Raw genomic sequence first — 23,352 nt, 5'->3', positions numbered from 1 at the left:
GTTTTTCCTACACCAGGAGCCTTCCGCGCCGCCCGCTAACCCCTGGTTTAGCTGCCTCCCGCCCCGCGGGCGCCCTCTCCCGAGGCACACAGCTTGCAAGCCCGCACCGGCCCAGCCGCTCTCCAGCGGCCGCCGGGCGCACGGCGCCCCGCGGGGCGGAGCGAGGCGGGCCGGGGCGGGCCGGGGCGGCCGCGGGCCTTTAGGGCCGGCGGGAGGCGGTGCTCTCCGGGCACCGCTGCCGACGCTGGCGTCGCGCGGCCGTGCGCGCCATGGAGGTCGTGTGGGCCGTGGGGCAGGTGGGCGCCGTGTGGATGGCGGTGGTGCTCGGGCTCATCATGGTGCCCTCGGCGCTGGGCATCTCGCTGGGCATCTCTGAAGCCTATATGTGGGTGTTGGTGAAGACGCTGGAGGTAGGCGGGAGCTCTGGAGGGGAAGGGGTTGTCCCTGGCGCTGCGTTCCCCGCGGGGCTGCGCCTCGCTCGCTGCCCCCGGGCTGAGGCGGGCCGAGCACGGCTCTCTCCGGCCGGGGCGTGTGCGGGGCTGGATATCCCGGAGGGGCGTCTGTGCGCTCCGGTCCCATCGTGTCCTCCTGTAGAGGAGAGCGGGTGGGTCACTCCTGCCTGGCATCAGCTCTTCCCGGCTGTAGCTTCGGGCTTAAAGCCCTCAAGTAAAACTGGAGATCTGTGTTAATTTTCTGGTTGTGTAGGCTCTGGAGTGCTGTCCCTGGACCCACCGGAATAAACCTTGTTACCTAAGGCTGTACCATGGCCTGGGCGAGGCTGTCGCTGTGGCAGCTGTGCTGCACCTGGGGAAAATGATGCCGGGTCATGCTCTCGGAGGGTGTAAAGGTCTGGTGTCAGAAGTGCTGATGCTCAGAAACGCGGACTCCCATCCAAGTTGAGCATGTGCAACGCCTCAGTTGCCATCTGCCTCTCAATTCTCAGGGATAGCCAGTTTCTCGCAGAGGAACTGCTTTCTGCATGGGGCATATTTAATATGTGTGTGAAAACCCTCCTTCTGAAGCTTATGGTAGTGGTGAGCAAGGGTGTTTTTAGACAGTTGCTGGACGTGATCAGATTTGAATCTTTACTACGCTTTTTCCAAGGAGGGGCCGTGCCCAAATCACGGAAACAGCTGTAAGGAGGAAAAGTTAAATGACTCACAGCACAGTCAGTGGCTATGCAATATACGTCACTACGTGACTGTGGAAAGTAGATTTTGTCTAATTTCATCTTGTTCCTCGAGGTTTTTAGGCAAGCCTTGTTCGTGTACTTCAGTGTCTGGCTAAAAAATTCCACCTATTAAATCAGCATTTGTTAAATACATCTAAAGGCAAAATGTTTTTAGGCTTTTGAGTGAGAATGAATCTGCTCTAAGTAATTTCTGGGACTGTGAATGGTATCAGGATAAATGTTGAGGAGAGAAGATGCAATTGTTAGTGGAAAAATGGATTTGAATAGCAGGAACTGAGGAGGTAAAATCACCTTGGCCTCAGGGAGCAATTCAGATGGCCTAGTGAGATAGTCTTGTTTGGATGACTTGCCTTCGCCTTTGAATAACCACAATTTACATTCTTTATTCGTAGATCGTTAATCATTATTTTTTAGTGTCATCAAATGTTGCAACAAGAGGTGACTCAAAATGTTTTGGGCAAAATTGTGAAGAAGTGTCTGGCAGCATATTGATGGTGGTTAATTGTGAGAGCTCTCCTATTGCCTAAGGGAGGAAATAATGAGTTACCATTACTTTTGCATTAAATACTTTCTGGAGTTGCATGCTGCTCAATATATTAAAAATTTTATTAATACAAAATTATATTGGACATCGATATGATATAAAATAATGTATCTATAAAGAAAAGGCAATGAAAAATTGGAAAGTATTCTGAGAAGAGTCAGCTAAATTTGACTTGCTATGGGAGAGTGAAGAAGCTCAATCCACCCAGGTATTCAGCTTATCTCAACTTGGCCTTGCTTTGCCTGTGAATTCTTTGTCCTCAGAATACTTGCATGGGGATAATCCCTGAAAGGAAGTGGTTTGTTGTGGGATGTTTCCTCTTCATTTGCTCACAGGTCTGTCTTGGTTAGAAGCCCGACAGAGGATGACTGTCTGCAGCCAGGTCCGAGCAGCACCTGCAAGAGGGCCTGATGTGTGATATCTAAACTGTGGATATTAATCAGAGTAATATTGGGAAAAGTACTGGATCCTTGCATGTCAAACTTTTAAGAAGTAGGTTACTTAAATAATTTGGGAAGGTGTATTTCTTTTATAAGGGATAGCTATCATGTTAACAGTGAAATGTGCTACTAGCTGAGTGTCTGAGACTCCCTGGGATGTTGAATTGAGTGTGCACATTTTCTCCTGCGAAGAGCTTTTGGGCTCTGTGAAGTCACAGGATGCTGGAGTCTCTGATGGCTGAGGCCTTTTTCAGCAGTGTTAGCTTAATAGCTTCCTTAAGCTTCCTCTTCCACTCCCAGCCCTGGATCTCCTCAGGCCTTTTTCCCTCTTTTCCAGGAGGAGGGTGGGCACTTGCACCTGCACAGTGTTCAGTCAAGATGCTGCTGCTTTTGTTGCCTCTTTAATAGGCAACAAAATAGGAACTATCTGAAAAGTGGTGGCTGTTTGTGCATCCCAGGTAATACCCTGGATTTGCCTGTTTATATCCCATGTCCTGGTGTAGTGAAAGGACACAGTGACTGTGGTTTGTTTCCTACATGGCCTGTGTTGTCAGGTTACAATGTCTGCTTTATTCAAATCAATGTATTTTGAGGGTCCAAGTCTGTCCACAGTTCAGGGACAATTCTAGAGTTTGCTGTGATACCTCTTCAGGTCATATCGGACAAAACAAAACATCCAAGAATGAGTCTGTGGTGTTCAGTTGTTGTGTAGGCTGTGGGATGGAGCAAGTTAAGATGATGGGGGCTTGTGCTTGAATTTTTTTCCTGCCAATTAAAAAAAAATCTTTTTCTGTTTTTTTCAGGAGGGCAGAAGCTTGTTCTTGGTGCTGCAAGCATGATCTGAGAAAAGGGAGGGGGAAGCTCCTTTTAGGAACAAAGTGTTTTTGTACTTCGACCATCTGACATTTCTGACAAGGGACATCAGTTGGTGCACAATAGATTTTTCTCTCTGCTGAGCTGCCTCAGCAAGCACATGCTGCTAAGAAAACACAGTGTGTACAGATGAGGATGTGCTGCTGTTGGGCTGCATTTGACCCTTAAGTACTGCACTAGGGATTACCAGCCTTATATAGATATATTTTTTCCTATGTGATTGTGTTTTTTTCCACGTGATAAGGTAAAATGTGTAGGAAGTTATGCTGAAGAAGTACAGCAGGCAGCACTTGCTATTTGAAAGCCTACTTCCCCCATCATGTGGGGGAAAGTGCATGAACTTGCTTCTGAATTGCCTTACCAAACACAGCAAACTTTTAGGAGTTTGCTCATTTTTGTCTGTGGCTTTCCTTCCAGCGTTAATAGAAGGATTTCTGGCACCGTGTTAGTATAGTTTTTTAAAATGTGGGAGTACTGCTGCAGAAACATCTCTAGCAGCTGTTTGACCCTATGAGGACCTAGTCTGGACTAGGCAGCTGCAGTCCTGATACTTGTCAAGTCTCCTGCCTCAGAAATATTCTCTACTGCTGAAATGCTGGGGACTGTCTCTTGCAGTCATCTCAGCATGCTGCGTTGCTCCCTGTTTGTTTTTCAACATCAACAGATTGCTTCCAATTTTAAATTTAGTGCATTTTTACCTCTTGGTCTCATTTATGCTCTGTCATAATCCATTGCCTCTTGTGAACTCTTAGTATGATTGGGGGCTGTCGAGGCCCCTGCAAACATGCCATTGGAGGTGTCTTGCTAAGCACTGGAGAATCCAACCTTTCAGCAAATCCTTTGTCTTTCATTGAGGCCCATAGAGCAGTCATTGTCGCATAGGATCAGTTTCTCTATTTCCATCAGATTGTAGAAAATCTGGAGGACTAGTTTGGACTGTGTGTCTATGTATTTGGCAGTAGCAGTGCACCCCCCCAGTGATGATTCTGCTTGGATGGATTGCAGCTCACCTTGTTAAATACTTGGGGTTTTTTTTCCAGTCTGATGGGTTTTTGTTTTTTCTTGGGGTGCGCCTTGCTACCTGAGACAGTGGAGTTGTCAGCAGCACTTTGTAAAGACTGACCTTCTTGCCCTTTCTAAAGGGAAAAATTCATGTGTTTTTAAAACTGTGCGGTGCATAATACTTGTGAAACATGAAGAAACAAGAAAGCCTGAGGGAAGTGAGTTGTTCAGGTCACATTTTTGAGTCAGGAAACAAACAGCCTGGCTATTAACTAACATCACATTATTGTCTATTTCTGGACTAATGGGTTGTTGGTGACTGCAAGCACATTTAGTGCACTCCCCTTCCCAGTCTCTCGAGGCTTTGTGTGGGGGTTTGCGGTGAGCAGAGAGAGTGCTTCTTGTGTGGCTGGTTTTGCTGGCTGTAATGCACAGCAGATGCTGCGCTTGTAGATGTTGTTTGGGTCCTGTAACTGACCCATCAGGGTTTAACAGCAGCCCCTTGTAACAGAAGCAATTTCTGATACTGTATTATGCTGCCTGTAGGGAATATATTTTCGCTGGACAAGAGTGTAATATTATTCTGTAGCTGGAGGTTAAACCCAAGTTCCTTGTGTTGCAGATGACCTTGGCAATTATGAATGGACCTAGATATGAGGAAAAAAGGACCTCTCAGTGCCTCTGGTCAAACTGGAGATTGCAGCTGTGCAGGGCCGGTGGGATGGACTGATACCCTTGTCCTAGGTGTGCCAGGCTGCAGCTTCTTCCCATAAGTCACCATCAGGATTCTGTGTGGTGCCGGGCATGAGGGTAGGGAATGGAGAAGAAGAGGATGTAAGCTGATAAATAGATGAATCATTGTGGGCTTTGACTGCTGCTTGTGTAACTCACTGGCCTCAGCAGCAAACTCTGCTGACTAATGTCATTGCACAGTCAGTGAAGGCCTCTGTCTGTGTAATTGGTATCCTTCAAGGACTGCTGGGCAGAGGAGAATCTGAGAGAGCTCTGAAAGCTGCCAGCTCAGATGGTAATGAGAAGCATGTCTTGGAGACATGCCTGGTGTGAATGATGCACCCTTGTTTACAGGGCTCACGCTGACTTTTGGAATAATATTTTAGCAAATTTTATGCAGAATCTTGAAGTAAATCCCTGGCCTGTATTAATGTAGACCCCAGTCCTTTGAAGGCCTTTGTATATGTTTACCACAGATTTAAAACTTAAGAGTCCTTGTGTATCAGTAAGATTGGCAGAGCTGGGGGTTGCCCTTCGCTGTAGTTGCATCCGTAATTAATGCGCCATATTCCAGATCAACAGCCCTTGTCTGAAACCGCTCTCAATTTTACAGCATGTGAACACTGTTAATAATCAAATGCTGTTAAAAAAATAACAGCAGCTGTATTCAGAGCTTGCCTCGAAGTAGGGGTTTGTGAAGCTGCTGCAAAAGAAGCTGCTTGGCATTCCTTTTGCTGATGCCATTAGTGTTATCCTATAAAGCTGGACTCTTAATTGCTCATTGGATACCTGTCCACCAGGAAGGACTTGCCATGCAACTCCTGTGTGTAGAAGAATTTGGGAAGCTCCTTGGAGGCAGTGCCAGGGGTGTCCCATCAGAATAAGAAGTGCATGGGAGATGAGAGAGGACATTTTGCCCTGACTTGGAAATGATTGCTCCTCTTGGTGGTGTTGGTGTTCTTTCCTCACACAGAACAACTCAGTAACTGGCATGCAGATTTTGCTGTGGTAAACAAGGTGGCATTGTGGGGGATGTGCTCTTCAGTCTTTCTGTTGTTACTGAGGTTTGGAGAGATTCCAAGGAGGAGTGCTCACCTAAACTAACACATGAACTTTTGGCTCTGATCCAGCGGTGCTTTTAAAATAGGAACCCCAGTGGTCTGTCTCTGTGTGATTGCAGTTTTCAGCCATCTCTCCCTTCCAAAAAATTGTTGAATAATGTTAAGTCAGAGGTGGTGTAAAGGTGGTAAATGAGGTGAAAGGCTGAGCCCCATTCCTTAGGGGAACAGGCAACACTTTGAGGTGTTTCTAATGATTTGTATTTTGATCCCAGCAAAGAATGTCTAGATGTGCTTTCATGAAATGACATGTCAGGCTTGGCTTTGGACATAGTCAGATCTCAGAGGCAAAAATCACACATTCACAAGAGATATCAAAACCCCTTCCTAACTCCAGGTAAGACAGTTGCTAAATAGACAACTACCTTTCTCAAGTACTGTATAGGTCCTCTATGTGTGGCAGTTGCTTCATGATGTGTAAATGAATTTGATCTTTTGGCCACTTTAGATTTTATTTTAAAGGTGCTGATAAATTAGAGGACTTTTCTAGGAGGATAAGGAGGGGGAACTTTTCAGGGGAAAGTTGATGTCTTCCTTGCCTAGTGAAGTGTGGTATCTTCAGATTCTGCATTGCATAATTAAAGCATTCAAGCTACTTTCTTGTTAGCAGTTATGATACTAAAGTTTCAAAACTAGGCTTGTGGTGATGCTTGTAGTTCTGGGATCATGCTGTTTTTTAACTTTACATTTTCAGTCCATTGGGTAGCCCCTCTGTAGAACTATTTTTAATCTGTTCAGGAGCCTGGTGTTTTATACTTATTCCCCAAAGCTGCCTCAAGAAACCCTACTAAAAATGCAGGTCTGCACCAAGGTCCTTGGGACTGCCAGCTCAGCACCAGCTGGGAGAAGCCACTTAGATTTGTGGCCTTGCCAGTCTGCTTTTTGCTCATTTCCTGAGTAGAAGGGAGACTATGGCTTGTAATTGTTTCATGCTTTGATCTCTAATACACAAACACACTGTTTTCCCCTCTGTGGGATGGATCAGCTCACATTGTGATAGCTCTTTGTAGCACAACCTTGTTGTCCTTCAGCATAGGAACCAGCAGTGGATGGCACATATCCCCCCTGGTTAGCAGGAAGGAAGGAGAATTGCTGACATTAGTGCAGGTGGTGTCTCTTTTGTTTCCCAGCCTGGATATAAACAAGCTTTACACTTGATCAAAGTTGAGATTCTGGCTTTGATGGTAGTGCCTTTAATTCAGGTGCCTGATAATATGTGAAAGAATTAGATGTAAAGTAAAAATTTCTCATTTCTTACTCCTTGCTTACTGGAACATACATAGTTTTTGGAAATTTGGATTGAGGTAAGAAGAAAGCTGACAGAGAACTTGTTTGCTGTGTCATCTGATAGATGTGGGTCCTTAGGAATGCCCAAATGCTCCTGACCAAGAGGGAGAGCTGGTCTCATCATTGCTTATTATATTAAGTGTGCTTAAATCCCCTAAGAGACCTGGCATGGAATGTAAAAATGCCTCAACCACTGACTTGTGGAGCACAAGTCAGTTGTCCCCTGGATTACACTGTGCAACCCTTGTACATGATGCTGTGCTCTTGTCAGGCTTGTGGCAGTGCTGCTGTCTCCTGGGAAGGCACAGGTAGAGTGCAAAGGGAGCTGTCCTCTCCAGGCTTTCTCTTTGCCACTGTTCCTCCGTCCCCTAGGTGGGTTGCTATGCCTTTCTGGAGTTAGATGGACATGAGGAGCAAAGGTCAGACCACTTAGGAAGAAGAAATGGGCTTTTCTGAATAGGGTGGATAAATGTATCTGAGCAGTAGAAACTGACTTGTTACATGACTCTGCAATTTCTCTGCTTTGGGAAGATTGCACTTCTGCCTTTGCATAGCAAAATGTCAAGATACTGCAGGATAGGGGGGTGTTGCAAGCTTTTGTGCATTACAAAGGCCTGTCCCAATAACCTGTGTCCTCCTGATTTGTGCTGAGGCTCAAGCTTTGACACAGTCTAGAATGAACCCATAACTGCAGGATTTCTGTAGCAAGAGCTTTCTGAAGGTAGTATTGCATTCTCTTTCTGAGCACCAAAGTGTTCTTCCAGGTTTTAATTATCCCTTTGAGAGGATTTGAAAGATGAAAACTTTTTTTTTTCTGCTGGTGTGTATGGCTGAGACTATTAGCCAAATATGCTCTTGTTTTTCTATGTGATAAGTGTCTTAGCTGTTTGTGGAGATATTAATTTGTTGAATACAGTGATTCAAGTCTGGTCAGAAATGATTGCCTGAATGTATTTGCTGGTCCCTCTGTACCCTCAAATCCATTCCATAGGCAAAATGTAAAATTACAGTGCTCTGAGTAGGTTCTTCCTTGAGCATTGTTTTGGTTTGGTATTTCCCAGAACTTTTATGGTCACAGTACTGGTGAGAATGTAGCCAGAAAGTTACTGAAGGTACTTGAGTACTCCAGAAAAAGTGAGTTATTCCTACTGTTTGCTGCACAGGAGGCATAGGCAAGTCCAACAAACTCAGGGACTGTGGCAGCTGTATCTCCAAGAGTGAGGAGGCAGCAGATGTTACCGGAGCAGCTTCGATATGTATCCAGTCAAAATTAATTCCTGGAAGAGCTATTGCCTTAGCAGCAGCAGAACTGAGAAGGAAGGGGCTCTCTGTAGCTCACCCCAAAGCTGGTGAATTGGCCTGTTTTCCTGCTGCTCAGAGCTTCAAAATGAGAGCTAAGAGAGTTGGGTTGTTCAGCCTGCAGAAGGCACCTGGAACTCATTGACCAGAGAAGCTGTGGACTCTCCATCCCTGGAGGTGTTCAAGACCTGGCTGGATGGGGCTCTGAGCAACCTGATCTGGTAGAAGGTGTTCCTGTCCATGGAAGGGGGTTAGAACTAGGTGATCTCTAAGATTTCTTCAACTCAAACCATTCTATGATTCTGTGAAGATGCCAAGAAATGAGCAATTGCAGAGTCAAGGGAAATGTCAGGTTTGTTCAGCTTGGAAAGTTCTTGGGTGTTATCCTTTTTGGGTTGAGTCTGAATTTAATTGAAATTTCTCATGACTGCAAATGCTGGTTTTGGTTTTAGTGAAATCAGCTGTGTGCAGGCTTCAGTTTCACTTAAGCCAGTTAGGACTTTTTGGTGGTTTGGTTTTTTTTGGGGTTTTTTTTGTTTTTTGTTTTTTTTTCTTCAGTATGATGAAACTCTGAAAGGAGACAGTCTGGGTTGTGATATGTCTGTCAGCTTTGTGAACACGTACTGTGTGTGTCCTGTGTCTAGCTTGGCTTCTGGGGCTTTCCATGTGGCCTGGACTCAGTGGCTGTTGTGGCAGTAGTAAGGCTGACTGGGGCCTTTCAGGCTCTTGGTGGCTGTGAACTGGAACTGAAACAGGTGTGGCTCTCTGAAGACTGAAAGCAGAGTTGAGAAGTACTGACTAGCCCTGAGTGTTGTTTTGGTTTGGTTTTTTTTAATTATTATTAGTTACTCTGAGTTTCTTCATAAGAACTGTGTTTGGGTTTGTGGACACATCTGAGGAGGATGAATGATGACTACCTGATGAAGATATTCTTTGAAAATCACAAAACTGTTGGTTTTTTTGGTGACTTTTTTCCTTAAGTGAATACTGCATTTGTGAAATAATGTTTTCATTCTGTTCAACAGTGGGCCACTATCCGGTTACAAAATGGTGCCAAAAAGCCGCAGCCACAGGTGCCACGGACTCCTACTGCCAATGGTGAGAGCCTGGGTAAAGTCGCATCGATGAGGCTGATGTTGTGACGTTGGAGTACTGAGGCCTTCTCAAATGAAGCAGTTAGATGTGTGCATGAGATAATCTGAGAAGAGATGGGGTGTTACATGCTCACTGAAAGTCATGGTATGTCCTCAGGCAGCTGCTCACTCACTGCCCCAGTGGGACTGGGGAGAGGATCGCAAGGGTAAAAGCCTGAAAATCCATGGGTTGAGATAAAGACAGTTTAACAGGGAAAGCAAAAGTCACACACACAAGCAAAGCAAAACAAGGAATGAATTCCCTGCTTTCCCGTGGGCAGGCCAGAGAGCAGGGCCCCATCATGGGTAACAGTGACTTGGGAAGACAAACAGTATCAATGTCCTGCATTCCTCGTTCTCCCTCCCACTTATTATCCTGAGCATGATGCCATGTGGTCTGGAAGGTCGCTTTGGGTCACCTGTCCGAGCTGTGTCTCCTCCCACTCTCCCAAGCCCCCCCAACTTCCTCACCAGCCTGGTTGTACAAAAAACAGGAAAGGTCCTGGCTCTGTAAATCCTGCTCAGTAATAACAAAAACATCCCTATGTTATCAACTGTGGGTTCAGCATGAATCCATAACACAGCCCCATACCAGCTACTCTGAATAAAATTCACTCTACCCCACTGAAAACCAGCACACTTACATATCTAATTGTTTTGCAATGCTACTGGCTAGCAAACAGTTCCTGCAGTATAAAATGCTGCCTTTACTGGCTCATACTGAGTCTTTGAAAAATCAGGGGATGAGGAAATGAAGGGCATGAAACAGCATGAAATTTAGCAAAACAAAGTAGAGCTTAAGATGGAGACTGTCCTAGTTGATGGAAATTTTTGTGTTTAAATATGAGGTTAATATTCATCTTGAAATTTGTCTTTACCCTGATGCTTCTAGGGTTGCTGGCAGGCTATCTCAGTCCCAAAAGCATTAGAGTGCACTTAAATATTCTCTGAAGAGGTCTAAGTGTTTGTTGGACAGCACCTTTCTTTCCCAAGCTCAGTGCTTTTTCTGTGGTAGGACTGCAAGTTGAAAGTGTGTAGTGGGCTTGTCTTCTTTTCAGTCTGCTGCTGTTGACCTTTTACTCTCTGGAGTTAGTGTCAGTGTTTGCCAAACTTCTTACACTCGCTGTCTGTAGAAAGACAGCTGAAAAGTTGCTTCATCTTTCTTCCTTTAGCCTGGTTTTGAAATTAGTTCTTTAACTATATCTTAACCCATACTTGTGGTAGACTGTAGTAGGTCAGAGTTGTCTTTATGACTTTGGAGCCATAAGAGAAGTCTGAGTTTGCCCAGGAAACAGGAGAAGGCTGAACAAAGCATTGCAGTCAGCACTTGGTTTCCTCCTGGTTCCTGAATGCTTCAGTTTTGTTATTCAATTGCTCTATTTTGACAGCATTTGGCTGAAGTTGTGAGCATTTTCTGTGTGTTCCTTCCTTAGGCTGCACAACTGGAAGCAGGCCCAGCCTGCCAGTTAGCAGACAAGTCAGCTGTTACCTGAGCCTGTGGATTAGCTCATGTGAACATGATCCAGTAGTGGGGACTGAATTGCTGAGTCGGGTATGTGTGTTTCAGCTCCAAAGGGATATGCTTATCAATACTGCAAACACTGGGATCTCACTGTCTGCAGGCCAGATGTGGAACTGGCTTCCATGTCAGCAGATGTCAGCATCTGTGATAATAAACTGGAGGTACTGCACAGCACCTCTGAAAACAGGTTAAAACTTGTCTTGCTTAGTTGCTGACTTAAAAGTGGCTGAGAAAAAGTACATCCTATATCACTCACCAGTGTCCTGAAAGTTATGGGGTTTTTTGAGAGGAAAGGGGGGAAAGGCAAGGTTAGCGGTCCTTTCAGCTAAGTGTCAGTGACATGTTGTCTGCTTCCCAGGTTGCCAGCGATGCAGGAAGATATCCTTTTTCTTCCTGTAAGGCTGATGGTGCCCCATCACATTATGGGCCACTGAGATGGCAAGAGACCCTACTGTGCTGTTATAGCTGCGCCATAGGAGCTGTCATCCTCCTAGATGTCTGATCATTCTTACACGTGGTTATTTCTTCTCTAGTAAACAGACATCAAGGGAGGGAGGCCCTAGCTAGTAGATGGTTCTTTGAACTGTCTTTAAAAAAAAGTTACAAGTAGCTAATTCTCCTGCAGCTGAGGGGTGTGTAGTGTTAACGTGCGCTGTGGTTCAGAACCTGCACACAGCTGAGTGTACTTTGCTGTCTGGAGGACAATTAGAGATAGTAAAAATGGCCTGAGGTAATTAATATAGATGATTGCCTGCAGGCTATGTTCAAGCAGTCTTAGGGATGGGGATACACAATCACAATGGTAGCCTGAAGTCCTTTTTGATGTCCCTCATATATCTGAAATAAGAAGTTAAAATCTTTTCCCACTGGAGGTGGCTCTTTCTGCTGGAAGCTGGAATCTTAACTGTTCCTTACTTGAGAAAGTATGGGGAGACATGTGATGCCAAGCTGTGCTCCATGTCTTGCTCTTGGGAATTTTTAAAGCATAGGAGTAACTGACTGGTGATTAGGAGTTCCTAGCTGTGGAAGAAAGTACTTGAGGGCCAGGGCAGGTGTAGGTCTAACAATGCATTATATAAGTCGGCTGAGGTGACAGAGCATGACCAGACAGAGGCCAAATTGCATTATACAATATTTACTGAGGGAGGAGAAACTCCTGCTGATAATGAATTACAGAGTAGTTGATTAAAACAGGGTAAAGGTAAATGTTTCTCTGTGTGTATGCACCTATGTGTAAGTGCTGTATAGATGTGTGTATCATCTCTTATGATTTCCCTGACCACTCAGCCAGTACTGGGGGTTGGGTCAGGATAGAAGGGAACACTTGACTTTATGTTCAAAGTCAAGTTTTCCTGTTCCCTGGCAGAGCAAAAATGGTCCTCCCCAAACACTGAAATTTTGTCTCTCAGTAAAAAAACAAACAAAATCAAACAAAAAAAGACCAACCCCAAAACCAAGTGGACATGACTGAAGAGACACCACCTTTCTCTGCAGCATCAAATCTACTGTGCTTTACATCTCTTGGCAGAAAGGGCTGCCAGTGCCTCTGTGTTGGTTGTGTGATAAGCAATAGTTTCAAGAGAAAAGTTGACTGGTGTAGTTACATGGGGAATTATGCAATGCTGTCACCTCAAGATCTTTCTCTGTTAGAGGGAAGTGTGTGCTGGACCCAGTGGTAGCTCTTGGCTGAGTAGGTGCTTGGAGGGTAGGTGTCTATCTCACTGCAACTGAATAACCAGCTCTCAGCTCTCCGTGTGGGTGCTGGCTGTGTTGTCTTCAAGGTGGTGGGTTTAAAAATGACAAAAATGCCAATAAGAGATTTAGAAGTTACATTCAATAAAAGAAAAGCTTATGCAAATAATCTTAGAAGTATCTAGTTACTACATAAGTAGATACTACTAAGGAGCTAATTACTAGATACTACTAAGTAGATCTACTTGCTTTGTAAGTAGATGGTGTTAAATTTGGGCCTGGTATAATTAGTTGACTGGAGTATGTGAGCTTGAAGGCTTGGGGCTAGTGCTGTGGTTTTTTTTTTTTTTGTTGAGAATAATGTTTGCTGTACTCCTGCATAGTGCTGTCTTTGGCCAGCTCAGTTCTGCCTATGGCCAAGGGATTAAAGGCCATTAAATGTGACTTGTGATTACAAGAAGGCTAGGTACGTCACCAGAGAGCAGCGTGTGTGTAATTCTGTTTGTAATGCCTTCACGTGCCGCTGAGGTCTTGGCTTGGAGCAGCTGTCCCAAAGTGGCAGGGCATTTGGTGCATGGGGGTGTTATGTGACAAGGACAGCACAGGCTGATGAGGCCAGACATTCCAGCCCTGCTATCTCAGCTTGCTAGCAGTGTGATAAACTTCTCAGGTGGGTTCAGCTGAGAAGCTGGAGCTAGATGGGCCGGCTGCGTGAGTGGTGCTAAATAAGGGGGAAGGATAACAGCTAGGTAAGGAGGAAACATTCCCAGCTCTGGGAACTAGAGAGGGGTTGGTACTTGTGTGATGAGTGCTGGAGCGTTCCCCTGGTTTTTTGCCTACAACCTGTTTCCCACAGCACAGAGCAGACAGGTTGCACTGACTCACCTACAGTCCTGGATATTTCACAGTTTGGAGATTTTCTGAGTGCAAGGAAAAATTGAATCAAAAGCTAGAGCTCTGATTTGGGTTTAACATATGACATAAGCGTAGTCCATTTTGGTAAATGCTTGATGTGATGCATGCTTGTATAATTTAGATCCTGAAGAGCATGTGGCTTTTTGGGTGTGCCATACTAATGGGTTATATTTGTAGGCTTGTCATAGGACATTGCAGTGAGGTGGCCCACTGGTACAGTTGGGAGTTTTGCCTGCCAGGTTCCAAGCTGAAGGTGCCAGTAGGTTTTGTAGCAGTGTTGTTCTTCTTTAGTGTTTACCTCAATGGTTTGTGGGACTTGTATCTTGAAGCTTCCTGTGTTATCCCATTTGTGCCATATCCATAGGTGCGATAAGATGATTTTCCATATCACTTGTAATTTAAATGTTATAATTATTGGCACAGCAAATATATTGAGAGATTTTCTGCTGACAAGACTTGACTGGGAGGAACACATTCTAGGATGTGGAAAGTTCCTAGTAGTGTGACGAAATTGGGTGCTATGTCCTTTCCTTTTTTTTTTTATCTCAGCATGGAAGCACAGAGATTATGCAATTTATCAGAGGGTGTCTGACAGAGTGGCAACTTGAACTTGGACCTCTGTAATCCAAGTTGAGTGTCTCAGGGGATGGTTGTTCTGGTTAACTGTTACTCTAGATTTCTTTGGTCATCAGTTTCTGGAGCCAGACTTGCTTACAAGCAAGCAACTACTTGATCTGTGTTTAGCTTACACAATTTGTTCTTGCCTTTGTAAGCTCTGATGAGAAATTTGTGCTTATCAGACCATAAGCTTAAAAAATGAACAGGTTGGAGGAAGGGGAATACTTCTTGTTGGCACTGCAGTTGTGAACTCTCCAGGTTTCTCTCCAGGCATTATGTAGTCAGAGTTCAGCTGAAAGAGTTGTTGGTGCTGAACTAAATCAAGGCTCCTCTAAGCACAATTTTCTTTGATGTAGTGTTTTGGAGGGTTTTTTCCTTGTTTGATTTTAAGTAAATTAAAAAAAAAATAGTGTGGTGTGCCTGTACTTACAGAAAATATTTGTGCTGTGATGGCAGGGAGGTGTGTTTGGTTCAGAGCTGGTCCATGCACAGTTTTGTGGTCTGGGGCTTTGGCAGTGTTGTGGCTGTGGGACACCAGAATGTCAGACAAGATGGGAATAGGGAAGCCTCCATCAAGGAGATTGAATGCCCTTAAATACACAGAGCACAGGAGGGAATGAAAAGGCCAAGGTCTCACTTGGTTTCTTCTGAAAGCATAAGAAAGTCCTGAATAAAGTTTGAGAACATGCCAGATGATGGGAAAGGGTTTGCCTTCTTGCTTCATGTTCAGCAGGTAACAGAGCTTGATATAGTTGCTGCTCAAGGTGTTGTTATGAGGAAGGGGAGCTGGAAGTGGCCTCCTGCAGGGTATGCTGTGGTCAGCTGCACAGCTTCTTTTCCTGTCCTAGGAGGGGCTCTGACAGTAAATTTGTCTTCTTGAGTAATGCAAAGTGACTAGTGATCTAGAGGGTTACTGTTAGTTACATCACAGAATTATTTTCTCAGGTGATTATTACCCTTTTCCTTCTCAAGGTATCATTGAAAGGGATGAAACACCTATGGAGAAAGAAATTGCTCTTCTGCATCGAGCAGACTTCGAATTCTCCCACATCTTCTACTTCTGCAGAAAAGGGTTTGAGGCTATTGTGGAAGATGAAGTCACTCAGCGATTTTCCTCAGAAGAGCTGCTCTCCTGGAATCTGCTCACAAGAACTAATGTCAACTTCCATTACATCAGCCTGAGGCTGACTGTTGTGTGGGTCATCGGGGTGGTAGTGCGGTACTGCTTCCTGCTGCCCCTACGGTAAGCTCTGGTGCTGAGGGGTTTTGTCAGCCTGAGAACGGGTAAATTTTGTGCTTTCTTGGTAAATGTCACCTCACCTTTCTTTAACCCAAAAGCGGCATTGGCAGATATAAAATATTAACTTGCTTAAAGGCTCCTTTTATGTTAAGAAGCACTTATTTGCTGTGGAGAGTAGAGTAGAGCTGCTGGTCATCTTTTGCATGAATGTTTCCCTTAAGTCGATGTGTATTAGCAAAATAAATGTAAGCTCTAAAGCTCCCTGACACTGTGTGCATGGGAGTATCTGGATCTGCTGCCTTTGCTACACCATGACTTTAAGCAACAGGTTAGGGAATTGCTGAGTTAGAGAGCTGCATATGTCAAGTATCTGAGGAATAATTGAATTTCTGCAATCCCTTTCCATTTTAAAGAGGGGAAAGTGTTATTACAATGAGCAAAGCTACTTACGTATGTTTAACGTCTGTTTTGTCTGTAGCTTTACCCTTGCTGCCATCGGGATTACATCAATGATTGTAGGAACAACTGTGGTGGGACAGCTGCCAAATGGCAGGTAGGTACTGTGTGTGAGGGATGAACTCTCCAAATTACATCAGTGCAAATAGCTGAAGACTAGGAGTGGACAGATTTTTACCTATAACGTACTACCAGTAGTCCATTCCACCCACAAATTTGTGGACCCTGTTTTAGTGGCATTTTGAATTTGGGCTGGGGTTGGGTTCTTATCAGTCTTGTCATTGAGGTTGATGATTTCTGATGGGTTCCTTCTGCTGGCATGAGATACTCAAATGGGACGTTGTAGGGCAGGTAGTAGTGTTGGGATGAAAAACACCCAGCAAAGAGAGGACAGCCTTGCCTAGCAAAGTGGTGCCAAGGGCATGATGTATCTTGGCTGAGCTGCTGTAGCAAGTGAGTGGTAGAGCTGGGAACATCCCTCTGTGCTCCAGAATACCAGGAAGATTTCAGCCCTGAGTTGTGTTGAGTAGGCTGGAGAATATTGCATGTGTGTCTGGCTGCTTTCCAGGATGCTTCAGATGTCTAATTTCTTTCAGTGTGAAAAACTACCTAAGCGAAGTGGTTCACCTCACGTGCTCCCGCATCCTTGTCAGAGCTCTGTCTGGTACTATCCATTACCATAACAAGTGAGTGAGCAAAAGTGTGTATTTGCTTATATGTGTGTGACATCCCATTGAAAATGGGGACTGCTCTCTCCTGAGCTGCAAGTTGATGTCACATTCTAGAGGCTGACTCACCTGACAGCTTAATGGAACTATTTGGTGTGTAATGTGGTGCTTTAATGCACTAGCAGTCTAACAAAAAAATATGTAATTTCAGGGAAAACAGACCTCAGAAAGGAGGAATTTGTGTTGCCAACCATACATCACCAATAGATGCGATCATTTTGACAAATGATGGATGCTATGCAATGGTATGAGGAGATCTAAGATAACCACAGCAAAGGGACCAGGAGAGGGAAAGATTGTGGGGTATTGCTTGTGGACTTCAGTACTTAAATTTCACAGCAGAGATGTTTGCTTGAGCACCGGTCAGTGGGGAAAAGTGTAAATTGTGTTGAAATTGGTCTATATTATGTGCTGGAGAAGTTGTCCTTGGACTGTCAATACCTAGCTCTTCTTCTGTTGAAGTACCTGAGATAGTACCATGTGAGTGTCTCGATTCTTTCAAGTGAATGCATTTTAACAGTTCTGTGGTCATTGCTCAGTCCTGGCTTGCAGCCTCCCAGTGCATTTGTGTTTGTTGGATGTTTTTGGAGGGGTGGAGAGGAGGAAGTTCTGCCTTTCAGGTGTCTCACATACTGATGTGCCTTGCTGGGCTTGCAGGTGGGCCAGGTTCACGGTGGGCTGATGGGCATTATCCAGCGAGCCACTGTCAAGGCCTGTCCTCATGTCTGGTTCGAGCGGTCCGAGATGAAGGACCGCCATCTAGTGACAAAACGGTGAGATGTGTGCTGGGTTGCCTCCCTGGAGAGGCATTGGGCAGTCAAAGACCTGGATTTGGGAATGAGTTACAGGGGTGGTGTGCAGCACACTGCATCACTCAGAATGACCTGAGTGTGCTTGCTTGTGTGGGCTTTGGTGCAGTACACTGAGGTGAAAATGTCAGGTTCCCAGGTCACCAGGGAAGGCTTGAAGCATTTATGCAGTGTGCCATGGTTTAGACCAAAGGTTCTGGGAAGCTTTGGATTGCAGACTGTCACAAAATATTTCAGTTGGGAAGCCATCAGCATAATAATTAATGTCTGAATTCAGATGTGTACTTGGAAACCATATGAAGATACTTAAATTCTGGTACTTTCTGTTGAAGAGAAATACTGATGATAAAATTGGATTTTTGTTACAAAAACTCAGTATCACTGGAAATTGTGAACCACTAGAAATAAAAAGCCTTGTTTGTTTGGGTGAAAGGCAAAATGTCTTGTTATAAAGGATATAAGCTGTGTACAAAAGTGGTTTTCTGCAGGATGTCACCAAAAGCATACCTGTGAACACTAGTACAGGGATAAAAATTCTTCTTAATTTGTAGAGAACTTTTTAGACTAATTTTGACAGATTAACTTTTTCACTGGCTTATTTGCCTTTGCACAGCGGGACAGTTTTGCCAAATTGTCCAAGTGTTATTCAAGTACTGAGCTGTGGGCATTTAGGAGTCCCCTTTTAAGGAATAGGCTGTTAAGTAGCAGAGGCTGGATGGACCACTGCATCAATATGCTTTTTTCTTAGGCAATTTCTTGAAGGTTGAGTGGATCAGAGTTAGTTAATGGCATATAATTGTTGGCTTCTCTGACAGTCATTAGTAAAATAATGCGGGGGAAAGAAAACAGGGATATTGCATCATGTAATGCTCCAGGGGCCTAAGGGATGGCAGGCCCAAAGCCTCAGTTTCTGTAGAAAAAAAAAGGCAAGTGCAAATTAGTGGCTAGTAAAAGGCTTTGGATTCATACATATGTAATATATAAACATATTTTTAATGCACCTGCCTGGGGAAAGAAGAGTGGAAAGGAGCTGTTTTTTAAGCTTTCCTTCTGCTTCCACAGACTCAGGGAACATGTGGCAGATAAAAGCAAGCTCCCAATCTTAATTTTTCCAGAAGGTAAGAAGCTGAACTCCTTATCTCCATTCAGTGTAGATGTCATCCCTGTTCTCTTTTCATGGCTTCTGCTGCTCAAATCTATCTTCACCTCTGGCTTCAAGTTTGTTAGGGCATTCCTAGTTTTCATCTTTAATATAAGATGAATGTACATGGAGACAACTCAATACTGTCTCTGGACATTGCTTCTCCTGGCAGAAGCTGCAGGCAGAAGAAGGGGAAGATTGTTTATTTTGCCCTGAGATTATTAATTTGCTGTCCTACAGATTTAACCGCAGCATTGTGATTTTTGTCTTGCACATCTTCTGGCTTCATTCAGGGAGTCAGTCACAAGACAAAGGCTAAAAGTAAGTGGGGGGGAAATGCTTAACTCAGCGAGCAGCAAATGCAAGCTCTTTATGGGTCAGACTTCTGTGTGGATGTTGTGTTGTACTGAAATGGCTGTGTGAAGCAATGACTTTGTCTTCTGGACAGGCACCTGCATAAACAATACATCTGTGATGATGTTCAAGAAGGGGAGCTTTGAAATAGGAGGGACAATCTATCCTGTTGCAATCAAAGTAAGTGGAAATAGCTGGCTGCTGGATTTCAGAGTTTGGGATGGGTTTTTGTCAGAGGGGCAGGAAGCTGTCTCAATGCAGCTGCTATTAAAAGCACAGTAGCTCTGGCAATTGGGTGGATGCTGTGGACGACTCCTGGAGAGTAAGTGGCTGAAATTAAAGTTAAGTCCTTTGGCCTATAGAGCCTGGCTAGTAGGCCTGATGGGGTCAGCTCCTTCCTTCAGAAAGTTGGAAGGAAGAGAAATCCAGCTAGTCCTTCCCAGTGCTGAAGGGAAGCATCCTGCTCACAGCAGACTTAATTCTTTTGGCTGTTCAGGCAAATGGGTGACATCTGCTGCTGGTTCTGTTATGTAATCCCAGATCCCAGGTCTGAGAGGCTGTGGTGGTCTGGGGAAAGGCTTAATCATTTGTTTCTTTGTGATCCTTTGCAGTATGATCCTCAGTTTGGAGATGCCTTCTGGAACAGCAGCAAATACAATATCGTGAGCTATCTGCTGCGAATAATGACCAGCTGGGCCATCGTTTGCAATGTGTGGTACTTGCCACCAATGGTTAGAAAGGTAATCCTGCATCTGGTTGCCTGACTGCTATTTAAAAACTTGACTGTGTCTGCAAGTGCATTTTTACTCTTTGTTTCCTCCCAAAACCTCTGCCCACCCCATGTCTCTAAATCAGTTTTATACTGGATTTTTGTCAGTGCTCACTGATGTATGATTGGACTCTCCTTTTCCTAATGCAGCTTAGTACCATCTGCAGTGCATCAAATATACAAAGGATAGCAGCAAATACAGTGCTGTTCACAGTAGCAATAATGGTAATGTTCCATCTTGTTGAAGCAAAATTTTCTCCTAATTTCGACACTCTAGGAGGAAAATGAGTTATTGTCACATGGGAGCATCAGATTATGATGTTGGCATGATAAGGAATGGGTGGTTTGGAAGTGAGTTATTTTCATGAGGCAGCAGATGAAAAAATGTTATGAAAGTCTGCTTCCATTGACTTCTCTCTTTGATTATGTTGAATTTGTGGCTCTTGAAGGAAGATGAAGATGCTGTTCAGTTTGCCAACAGAGTGAGGTCAGCCATTGCTCGCCAGGGAGGACTGACTGAACTCCCATGGTGAGTGATGCCCTCCTTGTTAGAATTCATGGACTATTTGTGATTAGTTTGACTGATAGGTGCTTCCATCCTTAGCTTTCTGACAAATAACATTGAACACCACTTTATTCCACTCAGGGAAAACAATGGAATAACTTCACATGCACATATGTGAAAGTAAAAGATGTATGAGGTCTTTGGAGCACATAGCATGCAGTGAGTCTTATCTAAAGGCTTGATGCTTTTGAAGTAGGTCCCTTCACAGTTGTTTGTGATGTTGAGATTAAGTAGCAAAAGTGAAGTTTTTTGGCAAATCCGATGAACAACAAAAAATTAAACAGGTCTTGAGAGTTTCTTCTCTGACTTCTCATGTCCTGCCTCAGTAAGTAGCAGGATAATACCTAGATTTCATGTGACACAAACTTGAGAGTGAAATTCAGATGACAAGAATGAGCAAATAGATTCAACTATGAGACCTATGAGACCCAGCTCTGACTAATACAAGGCAAGACACAGCTGTAGTGTTGCAGGAAATTGACTACCTCTACAGTCTGGGGAAGTAGCATCCTAGACTGCCAAAGATTTCTATTGTAGGTACAGCGTGTTACCAACATGAATAGACTGCTTTAATGAGCTGAATTCAAAATTTGAACTGCATGAGTTATGTGCTCAAAGTAAAGGTTTTAATAAACCTGCTTAAAATTGAATGTTATAGAAGTTCTGAAGAAAAGCCTTTATTACCTACCTTAATCAACTGTAGAATTTTAGTGTAATGCATAGTTTGATAACAATAGCCATTACAGCCCTGATGGTTTGCTGTTCCCTCTTTCTCTGTTCCAGGGATGGAGGACTGAAACGAGCGAAAGTCAAAGATACTTTCAAAGAAGAACAGCAGAAGAACTACAGCAAAATGCTAGTGAGAAATGGATCAGTAGGAAGCCTGTCTGCAGAAACTGAGTCAGACTGAATGGTGGTTCTTGAAAAGTAACTTTGCACAACCAGCCTTAGCAGGAATGTTTTTTTTAATTTAAAAAAAACTGTCAAAAAATAGAGCAAGGAAACAACAAAATCCTTCATTGTGTCTATTCATATTCTCTGTATGGCTGGTGCAGAGCCTGCCAAGGGCAGTGTCTCTGTGTTCTTCTCTGTTCATTCTTTCACTATCCTGCCCTTCTCCATCTTCATGTGATGATGCACTGCAGCTCTTGGTATTCCCAAGCTGAATGCTCGCAGAGTTAGAAGATGAAAAAAACACCCCAGTTTTTCTGAGTTGGTAAGAATGAAGGGAAGTGTGCTGAACAGATGCTGTCAGCACACTGCTTGTGAAGATACCTCTTTTTCATGGTACTTTAAAGGTTTAAACATAGCAAAATTTTGTCTTTGTTTTCCTGTTGCTCACAGATTTTTTTGTTGTAGATGACTCAAATCATATGCTTTAGAATGTTGTCAGAACTGTGAGATTGACTCTTTTTGTTAGCTTGCACCTGGATGTGCAAGGAGGGAATGGAAGCAAGGGTTGCAGAGACCCTACAGGATGGGAAAGGAGCTGCCCTGCCAAAAGCACAGACCATGGAATGTGAGGAATTTGGTGGCCTTATAACATGGTATTATTGAGAGCTGCTTCCTGAGGGAAGATAAGGGGCAAGTCCTCAATCTCCCTGTCCATTGCTGTTGTTGAAATTGCTTTCTTGAGCTCTGGAGCTGTAAAGGTAAGGTACAGTTAAGGTTGGATAATGTAGGCTATGACAGATGAATCTTTGTAGATTGTCAAGAGTGCCCATCTGCAAAAATTATTGTTAATGGCTTGAAATTCTCAAGAGAGCCACTCCAGAAACGTATCTTGTGTTTCCTGGGCTAGCAATAGCTATCACAACTATAAACATAGAAGTCAGCTTTGATATGAGACATGACATGTCCAAATCTGCAATATATTGCTGTCTGAATGTAATGAGAAATAAATTCTATATTTATAATGGGTCTTGTGTGGCATTACTACTGTTCTCTATATAATGAAAAAAGTTATACTTCCTGAGAACCTAACGTGGAATCAGGGAAACTTCAATCAATGACATAAAGGACCAATTGTAGTTCAGTTCTACAGATTTCTAGCCTGACTTTCTTTCCTTTTTTACCGTCTCCTTGGACTCTAAGGCACATAGTGTTTATCCTTGTTAGACTAGCAGTAACTCATCATGCAGGCTCATCTTGAAATTACAGCATGAAGTCATATCAGGGAGACTCAATTAATGAATCTGTAACTAACTGGGAAAGAACTGAGCTTCTAAATTTTTAGCTGAGTTCATTTCTAAGTAGTCTTTTCCTTTTAGCAAAGATAAATTAAATTTAATGCTGAAAGAAAATTACTGTCCTATAAATCAAAACTCAAAAATCTGATAGAGCATAGTCTCCTAGAAAAAGAATTCCTGTTTCACATTATGCACTTACACAAACAAATATATAGGGAAGTGTTTTCAGGTTTAGCATGGCAAGCCTTTAAGAAGGAAATGGGTTCTGTTAATATGGTTAGAGTGGTAGGACCAGTTCATCTTAACATTTGGTGAGACACACCAAAGGCTTTTTGCTTAAGGTGAACAGAGTTCAGCTGTGGTCTGAGTTGTTATTTCTGTTAAGATGAACTGGTCATGCAAGCTTTGGGCTAATGAAAGCATTTGTCATAATTTATGGATATTAACTGTGAGCTTGAGCTTTCCTGGATTGCGCTCACAATAGGAAGCTTTGCAAGGACAGCTCTTACAAAAACATGCCTGGCTGTTTTATATACCTACATACCTAAAATACAGTTTAGGTAACACATTTAAAAATCTACTCTGTATAAATATTGGGATATATATCTGAATGTTTCTTATAAGGTATCAATTAGGATGTATTTCTCTGTAGATGGAACAAGAATTGTTCTGGTTGAAGGTTTAAATACATGATTCCTAAGAGAACCTTCACAGCCATTTTATGGGCCCTCTTG

At 43.7% G+C, this 23,352-nt stretch overlaps 1 protein-coding gene across 2 annotated transcripts; it reads left to right on the top strand.

Moving 5' to 3' along the window:
• The first annotated feature begins 269 nt into the window (after positions 1–269).
• Positions 270–22,573, top strand: LOC115903157 (glycerol-3-phosphate acyltransferase 3). 2 transcript variants are annotated; one of them, XM_030947416.1, is made up of 12 exons: positions 270–410; positions 9,513–9,585; positions 15,340–15,610; positions 16,086–16,160; positions 16,660–16,749; positions 16,943–17,036; positions 17,449–17,564; positions 18,663–18,718; positions 19,190–19,275; positions 19,707–19,835; positions 20,314–20,393; positions 21,213–22,573. In XM_030947416.1, the coding sequence occupies exons 1-12, from the start codon at positions 270–272 to the stop codon at positions 21,337–21,339; spliced, it is 1,338 nt and encodes a 445-aa protein (XP_030803276.1). In that variant the 3' UTR covers positions 21,340–22,573. The 2 variants fall into 2 exon arrangements, with proteins under 2 accessions (XP_030803276.1, XP_030803277.1); XM_030947417.1 differs by lacking the exon at positions 9,513–9,585 and having other exon boundaries at positions 334–410.
• The last annotated feature ends 779 nt before the right edge of the window (positions 22,574–23,352 follow it).

This window comes from Camarhynchus parvulus, chromosome 4, assembly GCF_901933205.1.
Source record: "Camarhynchus parvulus chromosome 4, STF_HiC, whole genome shotgun sequence".
NCBI classification, from domain to species: Eukaryota; Metazoa; Chordata; class Aves; order Passeriformes; family Thraupidae; genus Camarhynchus; species Camarhynchus parvulus.
The sequence above is the reverse complement of the archived record's forward strand: the minus strand, read 5'-3'. Positions and strand labels throughout refer to the sequence as shown.